General features: G+C 40.8%; 3 protein-coding genes across 3 annotated transcripts in view; all 3 read left to right on the top strand.

Annotated features, from left to right (window-relative positions):
- The first annotated feature begins 415 nt into the window (after positions 1-415).
- On the top strand, positions 416-1,339 carry LOC137093711 (odorant receptor 131-2-like). Its single transcript, XM_067458554.1, has one exon. It carries the CDS (start codon positions 416-418, stop codon positions 1,337-1,339), a length of 924 nt encoding a protein of 307 aa, XP_067314655.1.
- Positions 1,340-10,635: 9,296 nt separating this feature from the next.
- Positions 10,636-11,559, top strand: LOC137093712 (odorant receptor 131-2-like). Its single transcript, XM_067458555.1, has one exon. The coding sequence runs from the start codon at positions 10,636-10,638 to the stop codon at positions 11,557-11,559; it is 924 nt and encodes a 307-aa protein (XP_067314656.1).
- A 3,077-nt stretch (positions 11,560-14,636) lies between these two features.
- The window catches only part of uba7 (ubiquitin-like modifier activating enzyme 7), a 58,932-nt gene continuing 57,049 nt past the window's right edge, over positions 14,637-16,519 (top strand). The window contains exons 1-3 of the mRNA XM_067460443.1: positions 14,637-14,853; positions 15,211-15,258; positions 16,271-16,439. Of these exons, the coding sequence (XP_067316544.1) occupies positions 15,215-15,258; positions 16,271-16,439 (213 nt within the window). The 5' untranslated portion in view covers positions 14,637-14,853; positions 15,211-15,214. The remainder of the gene's footprint in view (positions 14,854-15,210; positions 15,259-16,270; positions 16,440-16,519) is intronic.

Raw genomic sequence — 16,519 nt, forward strand, 5'->3', positions numbered from 1 at the left:
TCTAGTGACTGATCACATCACAAAAAAAAAATGCATTTGGCCAAATACATTTTCTGTGAAGTGATGCAATTTAATACACAGAAATTCAATTTGGCCAACTAAAAAATATAGATGTGATCAGTCACTAGAACATTTTTTAATTGGTGCAGTGTTTTTTTTTTTTTTTTACAGTGTAACATGCTTAATATTCATGATCTCTGCCCTTTCCACAAACCATAAATAACGGAGTATCACTGTACTGATTAAAACTCATGTGAGCTTCAGACTGCCCACAATCCAGAGCTGGTTCTTCTACTCCAAGGTAAGTCTATTTCTGAGACTTCTTAAAAATGAATGGGTTAAGCCTAGAATTGGTCACTTCTTAAACACTTTCTCCTCTTTCTGATCCAGGTCCTTGCCCGTAAAGACCGGGAAAATGAACTTGACGATCTGGATTGTGGATGGTTATGAAGAAGCTTTTGCCAAAAACATTGTGATTGTTACTCTTGGCTTTATCATTAATTTTATCAATGGATTGTTTGTAGTGACTTTTTTTTCTAATCCAGTGTTTTCAAGAGACTCCAGATACATCTTATACATTTACCTTGTAATCAATGACATGCTCATGATCTGTGTGTCAGTGACTTTATATGTGTTGTCCTACGCTTCACCACTCTTAAATGCTTCATTGTGTTGCATATTGCTTGTTCTTGGTACAACCACCTCTTTGATCACTCCTTTGAATCTGGCTGGTATGGCCATAGAACGGTTCATTGCTATCTGTAAACCACTGCATCACTCTCGGATTTGCACTCCACAAAGAACCTACATCTTTATATGCTTGCTATGGGTATTAGGAACTATACCTCCTCTGGTAGATATCATCATTTTATTGTCAATCACATCCATATCTTTCTTTGGGTCTGCTGTATCTTGCTACTCATTCAGTTTGCTTCCTACCAAAGCACATAAGGAACGGACTACTGCTTTACAAGTCATCTATATGTCTTTGGTGTGGATAATTATCATTTACACTTATTGCAGAGTCATGTTTACTGCCAGAAAAGCGGTTTCAAAGGGTTCAGCAAATAAGGCTCAGAGTACAATATTGTTGCATGGTGTCCAGTTACTGCTTTGTATGCTTTCCTATATCACCCCTTTTATGAATGTAATTATCACTCCTTTTTTCCCTCTACACCGCACTAAGATCACTTTCTGTATTTATCTGCTCACAAACATTATGCCAAGATTACTGAGTCCTTTGATCTATGGGGTCCGAGACCAGAAGTTTATGAAACAAATGAAGGAATACTTCACATGTAGAGTTATTATTGTAAAGATTGTGCCATCAAAATCATAATTTTTATCAGGCAACATTTTATTTAAAAAACAAAACATAAAATTATTTGCATTTGTTGAATTATGACATTTGAATTCTGACATTTTATTTGCGTTTTGAGAATCTTTAGTGGCCTAAAATGTTTAGACACTTAAATCAAACTGGAAAGTGTATAAAAGCTATTGAACAAGATAACAAAATATCAAACCATGTGACATATACAAATAATGATGATTGTGCTTTGCTCAGAACTAGTCATTTTGTTCAATTTCTTTTATTTGTCTTCAGAAAAGTTAAAGTTCTCCTGAAGTTCACACAGTAGTTAATCCCATTACCTATGAAAATTATCCATTAAGAAATCACAACTACACTACATGTTTCTCATTCACATTTTTCATTGTTTTATCAATTTAAATGTCTTCATAACCAAACTACAGTTTTAAAATGAACGTGTTTGGAAAAGCTGCTTATTAATGTTGATGACAGTACTGTATTATGAATATTATTTTTTAATAAATATATTCCAATGTAAATTCTGACTCTTTATGTTTTAAGTCTACAGTTTTATTGTACTATTATTAATGGATTACTTGAATTTTGTGCTGAGGTTTACAATAATTGTATTTTGACAATTATGACCATTTTTTTTTTTTTTTGTAAAAAGGGGCTAAGCAGCAGGTTTTATTGGTAACTATTCTGCCCTCACATTGGCGTCTTCCCAAAGTTAGACAGATAGATAAACTCCTTCAACACGTAGGATTGTGGGAGAATGCTGCTTTATTCCACACCACAATGAATATGTTGAAACAGAGTGAAACTACAGAAAGGAAATGTAAATGTTGGAGCTGCTTGGTTATCTTCAACAACATAACTGTAATATAAATGAATTGTATATACTTAATACTTATATGTCTAAAATTTTCTACTACATAGCTTTATATAGTAAATGTAAGAAATATAATACAAATTAATCATTAACTTACAGACAATGCTTTCTACAGAGGATCATAAGATGAATGGCTGCTTCAAGTTTCTTCTGTGTTGTACTAACTTTAACTAATGCAATTAACTGAATTTAACTGTTTTGGAATGGTACTATGGCAACCATTTTTAAAAGAAAGCTACATGACTAGGCATTGGAATCAATAGCAAACACTAATTGTTCTGGATCATCTATTTATTAGTGTTTACTATTGATTCCAATGCCTAGTCATGTAGCTTTCTTTCAAAAATGGTTGCCATAGTAACATTCCAAAACAGTTAAATTTCTATAAAGTATATAGAGGCGGTGCCGCCAGCCCAGAGAGAGTTGGGCTTCTACAGCCGCTACTTCCTTGTTCCCAAAAAAGATGTTAAGGCCCCAATTTAGACCTCAGACATCTGAACAAGATGGTTCAGAATGTTAACGCTAAAGTAAATCCTTGTGCAGGTTCGCCCAATGGATTGGTTCTCCTCAGTGGATCTGAAAATACTTTCATATCCAGATAATTCCCTGCCACAGAATGCTCTTGGGATTTGCATTCGACGGGAAGGCTTACCAGTATACAGTCCTACCAATCGGCCTGTCCCTGGCCCCTCGCACTTTTCCAGTGTGCATGGATTCAGATTCAACACTATCCACTTTGAGACAAATGGGAAAGCCCATCTTGAACTACCTTGACTACTGGCTCATTCTGGCCAGGTCGGAAGCACAGCCAAGAGCTTTTTGCTTCAGAGCAACAAGATGAGCGCTCGCAGACTATCCAGTGGCTCACATGCTCATTCAAAACGGGAACCAACAGACCCCTCAGAACCTTTCAGAAGATGCTAGGCCTCATGTGCTGCAGATGCATCCCCTAGAGAACTGGCTGAAACCACAGGTTCCTCCTCAAGTTTGGCACTCTTTTGACACTTGGCTGTCTTTGGATCTCAAACATGGGTTGGGTCTCATGGTTGAGCACAGAGACACAGCTGGACATGAATTGCCTGGAAATGCTGGTAACATAACCACAAAGGCAGACTCTGGTTGAAACGGCTGTACAAACTAACCAGAGGTCTGCTCCTAAGGGCAAATGGCAACCTACGCTCACTTAGGGCAGCACACATGCCGGGCAGAATGAACCAGGGAGCAGATACCCCAGGGAAGCAGGGCTACGTGTCACCATGGGAATGGACCCTCCATCCCCAAATAGTTCAAATGATATGGAATGTTTTCAGGAGGGCAGAGGTCAACCTCTTCGTCTCCGAAGACAACTGTCATTGCCCAATGTTGTTCTCAAAGAGCAGGGACGTACTGACCTATGACTGGCCCAGCTCTTCACTTTACAGTTTTCTTGGCACACTTTAGGACCCTTATTGCCAATTGGGCATCACTTAAAAGCCATGGCCTACCTGAGCATTGTTTCTGACCATGTCCATCCCTTTATGACCATAATGTACCCATCCTCTGATGGCTACTTCCAGCAGGATAATGCACCATGTCACAAAGCTCAAACCATTTCAAATTGGTTTCTTGAACATAACAATGAGATCACTGTACTAAAATGGCCCCCACAGTCACCAGATCTCAACCCAATAAAGCATCTTTGGGATGTGGTGGAATGGGAGCTTTGTGCCCTGGATGTGCATCCCACAGATCTCCATTAACTGCAAGATGCTATCCTATCAATATGGGCCAACATTTCTAAAGAATGCTTTCAGCACCTTGAATCAATACCACGTAGAATTAAGGCAGTTCTGAAGGCAAAAGGGGGTCAAACACAGTATTAGTATTGTGTTCCTAATAATCCATTAGGTGAGTATATATATATATATATATATATATATATATATATATATATATATATATATATATATAATTATATATATATATATATATATATATATATATATATAATTCAGCACAACCACAATAAATAAAAACATTAAAAACACACAATGAAAACAGTTAATAGTAACCATACCAATGTGAACGGTACAGAGACTGCGGAGACAAAGATGTTAGTTAGCAGAGTTTATTGAGCACCAGAGAGTTAGATGGGGTGAAGTGCAGGTGACATCCAAGCTGGAAGGTGGGAGTGTCGGACCTCCGAAAGTCGGCTGTCATCTTGCGCCTGCTCGCTGGAGTTGGTGGTGGGCTGAGTCCCAGACCCTCTCGCTCTCCCGGAACCAGTAGTCGACTGGCCTGCCGGAGGGAGTTCTGGGCGTACTCGGCCCAACCCAGGAACTGGTTCCAGGTGTCCTTGTGACCATGGCAGAAGGTACAGAGGAATCGACCAATCTCCTGGATCTTCCTCTCCGTCTGCCTGTTAATCTGTGGGTGGTAGCCTGAGGATAGACTCACGGTCACACCTAGGAGTGAGAAAAAGGCTTTCCATACCCGGGATGTAAACTGTGGGCCTCGGTCCGACACAATGTCCTCTGGAATCCCATTGTATCGGAAGATGGCATTGAACAGCACCTCTGCTGTCTCTAGGGCTGTGGGCAGGTCCCTCAGAGGGATGAGACGACAGGACTTAGAGAAACGGTCCACTACCACTAGGATGAAAGTATTTGCATCCTAGAGCTTTCCTGTAGCATGGGTTCCGTGCGCTCGGGGTGCTCTTCGGAAGCGAACAGGCGTGAGAGAGCATCTGACTTCACGTTCTTGGGCCCAGAGCGATATGAGATGGCAAAGTTAAACCGGGGAAACAAGAGGGCCCAACGGGCTTGACGGGGGTTCAGTCGCTTGGCATCTCTCAAATATTCTAGGTTCTTATGGTCTATGAGTACCAGGAAGGGGTGTTGAGTGCCTTCCAGCCAATGCCTCCACTCCTCTAGGGCGAGCTTGATGGCCAGTAACTCCCGGTTTCCGATGTCATAATTGACCTCCGCCGGGCTGAACTTCTGGGAGAAGAAGGCGCATGGATGGAGCTTACTGGGCGTCCCCTGCTGTTGCGACAGCACCGCTCCCGCTGGGGTGGTGGAGGCATCCACTTCCACTATGAAGGGCTTGCTGGGGTCGGGATGGACCAGGAGGGGAGCGGCGGTGAAGGCTTGCATGAGATCTTAGAATGCCTTTGTGGCCGCTGGGTTCCAGGAGAGAGACTTGGGCTTACTGCGCATGAGGTAAGTAAGAGGGCTGGTGATGATGCTGTAATTCTGGATGAATCGATGGTAGAAGTTTGCAAAGCCAAGAAACTGCTGGAGCTCCTTAATGGTGGAAGGTGTGGGCCAGGTCCGTATGGATTCCACCTTCCGCTCGTCCATCCGGATGCCACTGCTGTCGATGGGGTACCCAAGGAACAGCACTGAGGGCTGATGGAAGGAGCATTTTTCGGCTTTGAGGTAGAGCTGGAACTCCCTCAGGCATTGCAGGACCTCCGCAACGTGACGGCGATGTTCAGCCAGGCTCCGGGAGTAAATCAAGATGTCGTTGATGTATACTAGGACTGATTTGTGGAAACTCCCGGAGCACCTCATGGATGAAGTCCTGGAATACGGAGGGGCGTTTACAAGGCCATAGGGCATTACCAAATATTCATAGTGGCCTGTAGGGGTCATGAAGGTGGTCTTCCACTCGTCTCCCTCATGTGTCCGGATGAGGTTGTACGCGCTCTGGAGGTCCAACTTGGTGAAGACAGTGGCACCACGGAGATGTTCGAGCGCGGACGGGACAAGAGGAAGGGGATATCTAAACTTGACTGTAATCTTGTTAAGGGCTCGATAATCTATGCAGGACTGCAATCCTTTCCTTCTTGGCCACGAATAAAAAGCTGGATGCAGTAGGGGACGTGGATGGTCTGATGTAGCCCTGGTCGAGTGCTTCCTAGATTTAGTCTTCCATGGCCTTCTCCTCCGGCAGGGAAAGGGGATAAATCTTTCCCCTGGGCACTGGCTCACCCAGAAGCAGGTCAATGGCACAGTCCCATGGCCGATGGGGAGGTAGCTTGGAAGCCCGGTGAGGACAGAAGACATCTTTAAAGCGAGAGTAGCAGTCGGGGATGTGAACAGATCGCTGGTCAATGGGACTTTCAATGGAGGTAGCACAGACAGCGATATTCCTTGAATGAGACGTGACGGGGATAGGCAAAACAGATAAACATCCATTAAAACAATTTTCTCCCCACTTGAGGACCTCACCGGACTTCCATGAGATGACGAGATTGTGCTGCTCCAACCATGGACGTCCTAGTACCACGTCAGCGGTGGATTCCTCCAGAACCAGTAGATGAGTTTTCTCCACGTGTAGGAGTCCAATCTGAAGTTTCAATGGACCGGCCAGGAGACTGACATGCTGCCGGCTTAACGGCCTGCCGGTTGCTTGTCGGAGTACGGGTCGTTGGGAGGTTGAGCTGACGACAGAGGGCGCCGGAGATGAAATTCCCAGCGGAACCGGAATCGAGGAGGGCTGATACCGGCAAGGAAACATCAGTGGTAATGAGGTACACTACAGTGGTCAATGGAATTACCTATCCAATCCTTGCCGATAGGTAGTTAGAAGGGATCGCTCATTGCATCCGCTGGTGGCTGCCAATGTACGAAACTGCAAGGCATACTCATGTAGAGTATGGTAGAGTTGCTCACCAACCGAAGAATCCCATGCTGGTCCGAAAACTTCCTTGAAGTGAGCCGTAAAACTGGAGAGTAAATCGAGGCTCTCATTTTCCTGGGCATACAGAGTTTCCGCCCATCGTAATGCTTTGCCGCTCAGTTGGGATACGATAAATGCAACTCTAGATCGTTCGGTGGGGAATAAGTGCGGTTGCATCTCCAGGACCAGCGAGCACTGCAGGAGGAATCCGTTGCAGTTCTCCGCCGATCCAGAGAAGGGCGCTGGTTTGGCCATGGGACTGGCAATCAGGGGTACTGAGGAAGGTGTACTGGCGGATGTGGAAGTGGGCATCCACCAGCTCTTGGAAGGGATCCGGGGAACTCATCTGGTGCTCACGGTGTGGGTCCGGTCTTCTGTCAACGGTACAGAGACTGCGGAGACAAAGATGTTAGTTAGCTGAGTTTATTGAGCACCAGAGAGTTTGACGGGGTGAAGTGCAGGTGAACAGGTGAACAGGGATGTCTTCGTGCAGTGAGGGGAATAGCTGGAGAGTGCGCTGGAGAGATCGCTGGAGAGATCGCTGGAGAGTTCGCTGGAGAGTTCGCTGGAGAGTTCGCTGGGACACACACACACTGGACTTGAAACACAGGGAGACTTGACAAGAGACGCTGGAGATAAACAGATATATTAGCGGGAGTCCTTGAGGTAAAACAGAGATAGTTAGTACCTTCTCTAGACGAGACCGGACAGTGACTGAGTGTGTGTGTGTGTGTGTCTTTTGTGCCGGTGGTGATTGGGGTGATGATGAGTAGCAGGTGTATGTGATCAGAACTCAGGAGAGGGTGTGCGCTGTGAGTGGGTGGCGTTGGAGCCTGGCGTGTCTGTGACAACCAAGCAGTTCAAAACAATATTAGGCCTATAACAAAATTATGACTTTACAAAAAAACATTACAAAAATAAAACAACATATATATGATACAATAAATACAACTTTTTATCAAATATTTTAATATTTTATATTTATATGCAATATTTTCATTTTCACAAGCTGTTTATACATAGGCCTATATACATAAATTACAACTTTTTTTAACTTCAAATGTTTTTTAAGTTTGTGCTTGAAAACGACTCTACAATGCTTAACTGGGCTTGTTATTTTTCCTTTTAGGCTTATTTCAAGCAGAAACTATGTGTATTCTGCAGATGTTTGTTGACAGTGTATTTGTTTGGTATATCTTTACTAAAAAAAAACGGAAAACAGCTGCTCAACTTAGCCTTTATGCCTACGACTATAAGGCTAAACAATAAGAGACTGCTGCTGCTAATCAACATTGAAAATACTAGACATTTACACTTTTCTTGCTGCACATAATAGGTTTTGAGGTGTTTATATATCTAGAGCGGAAATCAAAATAATTATACTTATATACAGTACATAGATTATTTTGAGATGATGTCATGAATGCAAATATTAAATGATCCTTGTGGGTAACATGCTTAATATTCATGATCTCTGCCCTTTCCACAAACCATTGTAAGGCCGCCCAAATCGTCCCAATGGGGGCTAACGATCGGCGGGTGAAGGTCGCTGCGCGTTCGTCTTTTCAGCGGGGAAAAGGGGATTTTATTCCAATCCCTCGTTAATCTGACTCCATTTAATTATAATTTAGAATTTAGGTTAGAATGCCAATTGGTTATTTGGTCATTCATTTTTAATAGTTTACGTACACATTTAATTATTCCGTTTAACCCTTTGTTGAAATTATACCCAACCTGAATAATTCCAGAGCAAGTCAGAATCTATCAAAGTGTAACAATTTATTTTACAGTCAGGTAAATGTATAAAGCCAATTACATAGTCAATTCAAAGGTAATCCATATATAACATCAAATAGTCTGAAGTAAAGAATGAAATGTATACCTGACTTCTGAAAACTACATAATGCTGGCTCTCGAGACATCCAGCATTACGGGCTGACCGGTTTAAAGTGTCAAGCCCTGAGCTCTTTGCAACATTTCCTTAAATACCCAGAAACAAATGCACAAACTCTTTCAAGTGTAAAAATGAGTTCACAATGAGAATTTGCATTGATCAAGACTTGTATTGATGCAAAGGCCAAATGGCTGAAAGCCACACCCACCAAACTAAGACAAGATATCTTTAAACTCTTAAAACATTGATTATCTTTTGGTTAACTTCTGTGGAGTTGAGATATTTGTACCAGTCGCACTGAGAGATTTCAAATGATATCAAACACATATAATACTGTATCGTGTGGATTGACATTGTAATATAGAGATTTTGTGTGTATTTTCAGGTGATCTCAGCATGAGACAGGGAAGGAATTGGGGGAGACGGGGTATATAGGGAAAGATGTAGATTAGCTGATAGTGAGGTGAGACTTGCGTCTCCAGTGGTGTGTGAGGGACAGTTCAGATGTTAATTTCCTTTATTTTCTCAGAGAGTCCTTGTTCTTCATTCAGACATTTCGGCATATACTAGTTTTTTCAGTCTTACAGTTCCACCTCTTGATCCCAATGGGTCAAACTCTGGTGGTCCTATGGGATCACTGTTAGACGTTGGTTAGACGTTGGTTCAATCCTTGAGATGACGAAATTGTCTTAGCAGCTGCAGAGCCCTTTGGAAGGTTCTTTGTTCACCTGCAGGACACCGTCTCACCAGGTGTGTGTAGCTTGAGTTTAAGCTGGTGGGTGAATGTGTTCAGGTGTTCTACCTGTGGTTCAGCACAGCATGTTCATAGAGTCAGTCTCGGACCTTGGTGAATGTTCAGTTAACGTGTCACTTCTTCATGGGGAAGCTTCTGCTTCTGTAGCACTTTCCCAATAATCTGACTCTCCTTGTGTAATCCTCACACCTCCAATGGTGTGGTTCACTGGGTAGATTTCAATGGGTGGAAGGCTTCTCCGTAGTTGACACCTGAAAAGAGTCTTAATGTCCACTTAATGACTGAACACTGATGAACTTAAAGCCATAGAGAAATGCATAAGAACATACAATGCAAGAAAACAAAAATAAAAAACAATGTGGGTTCACGTCAGCAGTGCGATTGGTACACCTTCTCTCAAGTGTTTTTTTTTTTAAGGTCATAATTGGTGGGGTGAGGTCAGGCACTGATGTTGGACGAGAAGGCCTGGCTCTCAGTCTCCGCTCTAATTCATCCCAAAGCTGTTCTATTGGGTTGAGCTCAGGACTCTGTGCAGGCCAGTCAAGTTCCTCAACACCAAACACACTCATCCATGTCTTTATGGGCCGACGCTTTGTGCACTGGAGCGCAGTCATGTTGGGACAGGAAGGGGCCGTCCCCAAACAGTTCCCACAAATTTGGGAGCATGATATTGTCCAAAGTGTGTTGGTATGCTGAAACATTAAGAGTTTCTTTCACTGGAACTAAGGGGCCAAGCACAACCCCTGAAAAACAACCCCACATTATAATCCCCCTCCACCATACTTTGCTATGTGGCAGTGAGGTCATTAATGCAAATATTAGATGATCATTGTGGGTAACATGCTTTATATTCATGATCTCTGCCCTTTCCGCAAACCATAAATAACAGAGTATCACTGTACTGATTAAAACTCATGTGAGCTTCAGACTGCCGGAAGGACAGTTTCCCATAGTCCAGAACCGGTTCTTCAGCTCAAGGTAAGCGAGTATTAGGTGTAATTTGAACAACAATATTATTTATGAGATAAGCTCCTGGCAAATGTTAATGTCAGATATCAATAGTATCACTAGATACAGTATGTGCTCTTTTTAACCACTCTCCTGTTTCTCTCCTAGAAATGAACTCGACGATCTGGATTGTGGATAGTTATGAAGAAGCTTTTGCCAAAAACATTGTGATTGTTACTCTTGGCTTTATCATTAATTTCATCAACGGAATGTTTGTGGTGACCTTTTTTTCTAATCTAATGTTTTCAAGAGACTCCAGATACATCTTATACATTCATCTGGTACTCAATGACATTCTCATGATAGATATATCAGTGACTTTATATGTGTTGACCTACGCTTCACCACTCTTAAATGCTTCATTGTGTTGCATATTGCTTTTTCTTGGTAAAGCCACCTTCATGATTACGCCTTTGAATCTGGCTGGTATGGCCATAGAACGGTTCATTGCTATCTGTAAACCACTGCATCACTCTCGGATTTGCACTCCACAAAGAACCTACATCTTTATATGCTTGCTATGGGTATTAGGAACTATACCTTCTTTGGCAGATATCATCATTTTATTTTCAATCCAGCCCATATCTTTCTTCAGGTCTACTGTACTTTGCTACCCATTTAGTTTGTTCCCTTCCAAAGCCAACCTGGACAACCTCACTGCTTCACAAGTCATCTATATGTCTTTGGTGTGGATAATTCTCATTTACACTTATTGCAGAGTCCTGTTTACTGCCAGAAAGGCGGTTTCAAAGGGTTCAGCAAATAAGGCTCAGAGTACAATATTGTTGCATGGTGTCCAGTTACTGCTTTGTATGCTTTCCTATATCACCCCTTTTATGTATGTAATTATTGCAGATTTTTTCCCTCTACACCGAACTAAGATCACTTTCTGTATTTATCTGCTCACAAACATTATGCCAAGATTACTGAGTCCTTTGATCTATGGGCTCCGAGACCAGAAGTTTATGAAACAAATGAAGGAATACTTCACATGTAGAGTTATTATTGTAAAGATTGTGCCATCAAAATTATGATTAGCCCCCGAGCCTTCTATAGATTTCTGAAATGGAAACTGGGGACATTTCCTATTTGATTGGTCAAAATATCACTGAAATCTCATTGATTCAATTGGAAAACGTTGACTACATCTTTGTTTCTTCAGTAGAACACAAATGAAGATTTTTAACTTCAACCGTTGCTGTGTGCCAGTCATATAATGGTGTGAATAGGTAAGAATTCTATGAGAGCAAAACAAAAAACAAACAAAAAAAAGTTTAGACAATGTGCGCAATATATATATATATATATATATATATATATATATGTATATATATATATATATATATATATATATATATATATATATATATATATATATATATATATATATATATATGATTAGTTTGACCTAACCAGACGTAAGTAATAGCAGATGGGAACGCTAGATGAGAATCGTTGGGATATAAGGTTGGGATATCAATGTGTCGTCAGGAGCATCAGGGTTTTTGTGCACATTTTCTAAGCAGGTTTTTTGTTAGTTTGTTTTGCTCTCATATAATTGTTACCTATTTACCCCATTATATGACCGGCTCACAGCAATGGTTGGAGTTAAAAATCTTAATTTGTGCTCTACTGAAGAAACAAAGACACCTACATGCTGGATGCACTGGGGGTAAGCAGATTTTTGGGTGAACTAACCCTTAAGTCTTGCCTGGAGACAAAGCATCGGTGTGTTTAGACCGCAGGAACCAGGATCTAAATGAAGTCCCGGGTAAATATTTCCCCCTCCAAACGGCTCTGCTCGCGAGGTAGTACTTTTTCAAAGTTCAGGAACTTTCGAGGGCGGGACTTGGGCGCTGAACATGCTGATTGGTTTAGCTCACGCAGCATTTTAGTTCAACTGGCATTTTTAAAAATCTTTTGCGAGGTTCGGTCTACGTTCAATAACGTTAAATATCAGTCTTGCTCTCTGTCTGATGGCGCGCGTTCATCTCAGCCATCTCACGTGCAATGTCCGTAATAGCTGATAATAATATACATTGTCATTTTAAATCTAGCTTTGCAAGCTTTCTGAATATGCTGCATGCTGCTGAATCTGCATATTAGTGCTCTTTTCTGTCGTTGTTAATTACCTCTTAATAAACCTATACATGACCAGCAAAAGCAGCACAGCTTGAATCTCTTCCATAATGGACTGCATTTATCTAGCGCTTTTAACAGACCCTATGGCCATCCAAAGCACTTTACATTTTTGCCTCACATTCACCCATTCATACACTGACGGCGATGTCAGCCATGTAAGGCACCATCCAGCTCATCGGGAGCAGCTAGGGTTAGGTGTCTTGCTCATGGACACTTCGACACTTGGCCAGGTGGAACCGGGGATTGAACCACCAACCTTTCGGTTTGTAGACAACCTACATGAACCACTGAGCCACTGCCGCCCATACTCGCCCCTTACTCCCTTTTTTTTTTTCACCAGTGTGCGTCCTTACATGACGTGACAGCGCGCGCCGCGCTCATGTTGACAAGAGAGGAAAGTTCATTTTTCTGAGGGGTAAACTTTTATTTCGTAAGTTATGAAGATAATGTTGGAGTAATGACACAGCATATATTGCCCCAGGCAGTTTTTACTTTAACTGCACCTGACAGAATAATTTTCTGAGATAATTATTACACTTTACAACAAATAAATAGCTTATTATATAATACTGTATTAGTCCTGGTGGCCGTTAAGAGTTGCTATGGCTACAGTTAACACATTCCAGCTGCTGGAGAAAACAGCATTGACATTTTTGATGTGGCAGATAAACTGCATGTGACAAAATGATTGCGACTGAAAGTCATCACATGTAAACACCAGATCGGTTTAGATAACGTCTCATGTAAACAGTCCACTAAATCTTTCAATTGGTACACACAAAAATTATTACTGTCCGTCACTGATTTGGAGGAGCAGTCGCGCGCAGTCCTACATCACCGGACTAATCTGCCTAATCTTCACGGAACTTTAGGTCGCGGTGGAAACGCAGACAGCTGCAGGTCTGGGGGGAGAAAAGTTCCTGTAAAAAAGTTCCTGGTACAAATTGTTCCGGGTATTTTGGTTGAAACGGGGCTAAATTCTTGCAATATTTTTCAGATGATAGTATGCTGATTTAGTTTTTGCTTTGACATGACTACTGAAATTAAGGTCTGACTCCAGAATCACAGCAAGAATTTTGACTTGATTTTTTTTGTTATTAGTCCTTTAGCCTTAAGATATGCGTAACCTTAAGAATTTCATCTTTGTTTCCAAATGTAGTGATATCGGTTTTGTCTTTGTTTAACTCAAGATAGTTTTGGCACATCCAGTTTTTAACTTCATCAATGCATTTGCACAGGGAGTCAATATCATAGTGCTAAGTAGATCTGAGTGCCTTCAGCATAGCTGTGGTAAGAAATGTTGTTCTTTTTCATTATTTGGCTCAGTGGCAGCATATAAAGACTGTACTTTTACTTGTACTTGAGTAAAATTTAGCAAGGGGTATCTGCACTTTTACTCAAGTAATAGGCCCGCTGTGTATGGCTACTCTTTCTGCCTCTGCTTTCTTTAGGCTATTGTGTTGAATGTATGTCTATAAAGTGTATTTTGAGGGCCGCAGTAGCCTATATATCCTATGTATTTAAAAAACATTTTTATGCAACACTTGCCCTAATTGTTTTATTGAGCCAGTAAATGCAGGCTATTGAGAGGCCTAATTTTGAGAAAGCTTCAAGTGGTATAAAAACCTATGATTATTTAAATAAATAGGCTACTAATAGAAAGGTTTTATTGTTTTGTTTTTTTATTACAAACGATTGAACGGTCCATCCAGGCAAGCACTGACAAATGTATCCGCTGTCACGTGACAGGAAACGTCGGCAGATGGCATTATCTACGAAAAACGGAATGTTATTTAGATTAATCTTATCTGACCAATTTGACACTAATTTGACACAAAGACCAGATCGCTTAGCCACCTTGTCACTTGTTTCTTGTTCAGGTCTAACCACATATTATCTTATTTACATTGATTAGCAGCGCCATCTTGTGTTATTCTGTGGTATTTAAATTGCTATGTTGAGGCTGAGAAATCTCATCGTCAGCTCAGCTGACATGAGTTTTCGAAGACACAACAATAAACGATTAATAATTACCTTTTTAATATCTAAACATGGCCGCATATGCGCGAGATGCCAGGTTACGCAATGTCAGGAACGAAACAAAAGTAAAAACGAAAGTGAAACCCACTCTGAATCAGATCACATTCTGTTTTGATAGAGGAACCAACGACAAACACTGCTGAAAGGTAAATGCTACTTAAAATATCCCCTACTCGTTGATAATCGTTATAGAAGTAGTAGCCTAACGTACAGATGATATGTTTGTGTTCGTCGTTGGTCACATTTTGCTAATTCATGCTTGAAAACTGCCAATGCATTGTTTGCACCCAGTGTTGAACAGGTGTAGCATATCTAAACGACCCATCACTGCAAAATCGTACACTACTAACATTCTGAACACGCATTAATACTAACAGAACTTTTAGAATGTAACATGCTAATACCATAGTAGGCTACATGAATATGGGAATCAATTAGAAACATGATATCTGACATACATCTTTGTAAATAATAACACTGATAATAACTTGTCATTCTTACAGAAAAATGGCTGAGACTGATATTGACGAGGGATTGTATTCTCGACAGCTGTAAGTGTACTAGAAAATATTCTTCTCTGACACAGCCTACAACTTCCTTATCTTGGTTTTCCCATATACCTAGAGTTGTGCTTTCTGAATCTATGCTAATACTAATCAAGTTCTTAAAAATGTAATTAGCATCAAATGACAAAACAAAGTGCATTATACTTGTTGCAATTTCATTTAGACATTCAAAATATATCTTTTTACAGGTTGTAAAAAAAAAAAGGAAGAAAAAAAGACCAGAAATTTGTTTAATGATGCATTTAGAATGGATAACAGGTTTAAGCAGATATGTAAAGTTTGTATTTCTGTACACTTTTATTAGTTGTTCAGTTTGTTGTATCAGCTGTATTGTCTAAATCATCTTTTTGAGATTGGGTTACTTATTTGAGGAATTCTAGTTATGCATTTTCTGTAGGTTCCAAGTAATCAGTGGTTTATGAAAAGTTACGCCCATCCCGACAAGTCTCTTCCTGGTACTTTTCACAGAAAAAAATTAACAAAGCAAACTGGGTTTAAATAGTTAGCATACTGTTTAGTTTATCTGAATTGGATTAGAATTTATGTATAAAATAAATATATAGACATAATGAAACCAATGCTTGTGTTACAGAGCACTTTCTACTTATATTTCAAAATAACTATTTTATGGCTAACCCTTTTAATTTAGCTCAAGCGATCTAACATTGGGTGTCTTTGCCGACATCTTGTGGAAAAATAATAATTTATGATATTTCATGACTCTAATATGAGAACGGATGAGCTGTTCCGCTATGTCCTAAAGTCAGTTTCAGATACACATGTAGACATTATAAAATTTAGTATTTAGCATTTTTAGGTTTTTCTGTGTGTACTGATAAATAAGTAAATTTTAAATGGCAACATTCAGAGGTCAAAGGTTTTAAATAATAAATCCGCATGTAGGGAAATTTTTACTTTATGCACGGGGTAATTTTTCACTTTATGCACGGGGTAATTTTTCACTTTATGCACGGGGTAATTTTTCATCTCATAACAGGTATGTGATTGACCATGATGCAATGCGTCGCATGGGAAAGGCTGATGTCCTCATTGCTGGAATGCGAGGTCTTGGCGTGGAAATTGCCAAGAATGTGATTCTGGCTGGAGTTCGATCTGTCACCGTTCAGGATGAGGGTGTGGTGGAGTGGAGAGATCTGTCTTCTCAGGTAATGACATTTTATTGCAGTAGTCTGTCATCCGTTACTAAGCAGGAAAGAAGATGCTTCAAAGATGTTCAGAGCTGCTG

The sequence above is a fragment of the Pseudorasbora parva genome, chromosome 12, assembly GCF_024679245.1.
Source record: "Pseudorasbora parva isolate DD20220531a chromosome 12, ASM2467924v1, whole genome shotgun sequence".
In the NCBI taxonomy this organism is placed as follows: domain Eukaryota; kingdom Metazoa; phylum Chordata; class Actinopteri; order Cypriniformes; family Gobionidae; genus Pseudorasbora; species Pseudorasbora parva.

Bases quoted from the DNA above. Each gene is read 5' to 3' on its own strand.
- LOC137093711 (XM_067458554.1), top strand. From the start codon at position 416: ATGAACTTGACGATCTGGATTGTGGATGGTTATGAAGAAGCTTTTGCC.
- LOC137093712 (XM_067458555.1), top strand. From the start codon at position 10,636: ATGAACTCGACGATCTGGATTGTGGATAGTTATGAAGAAGCTTTTGCC.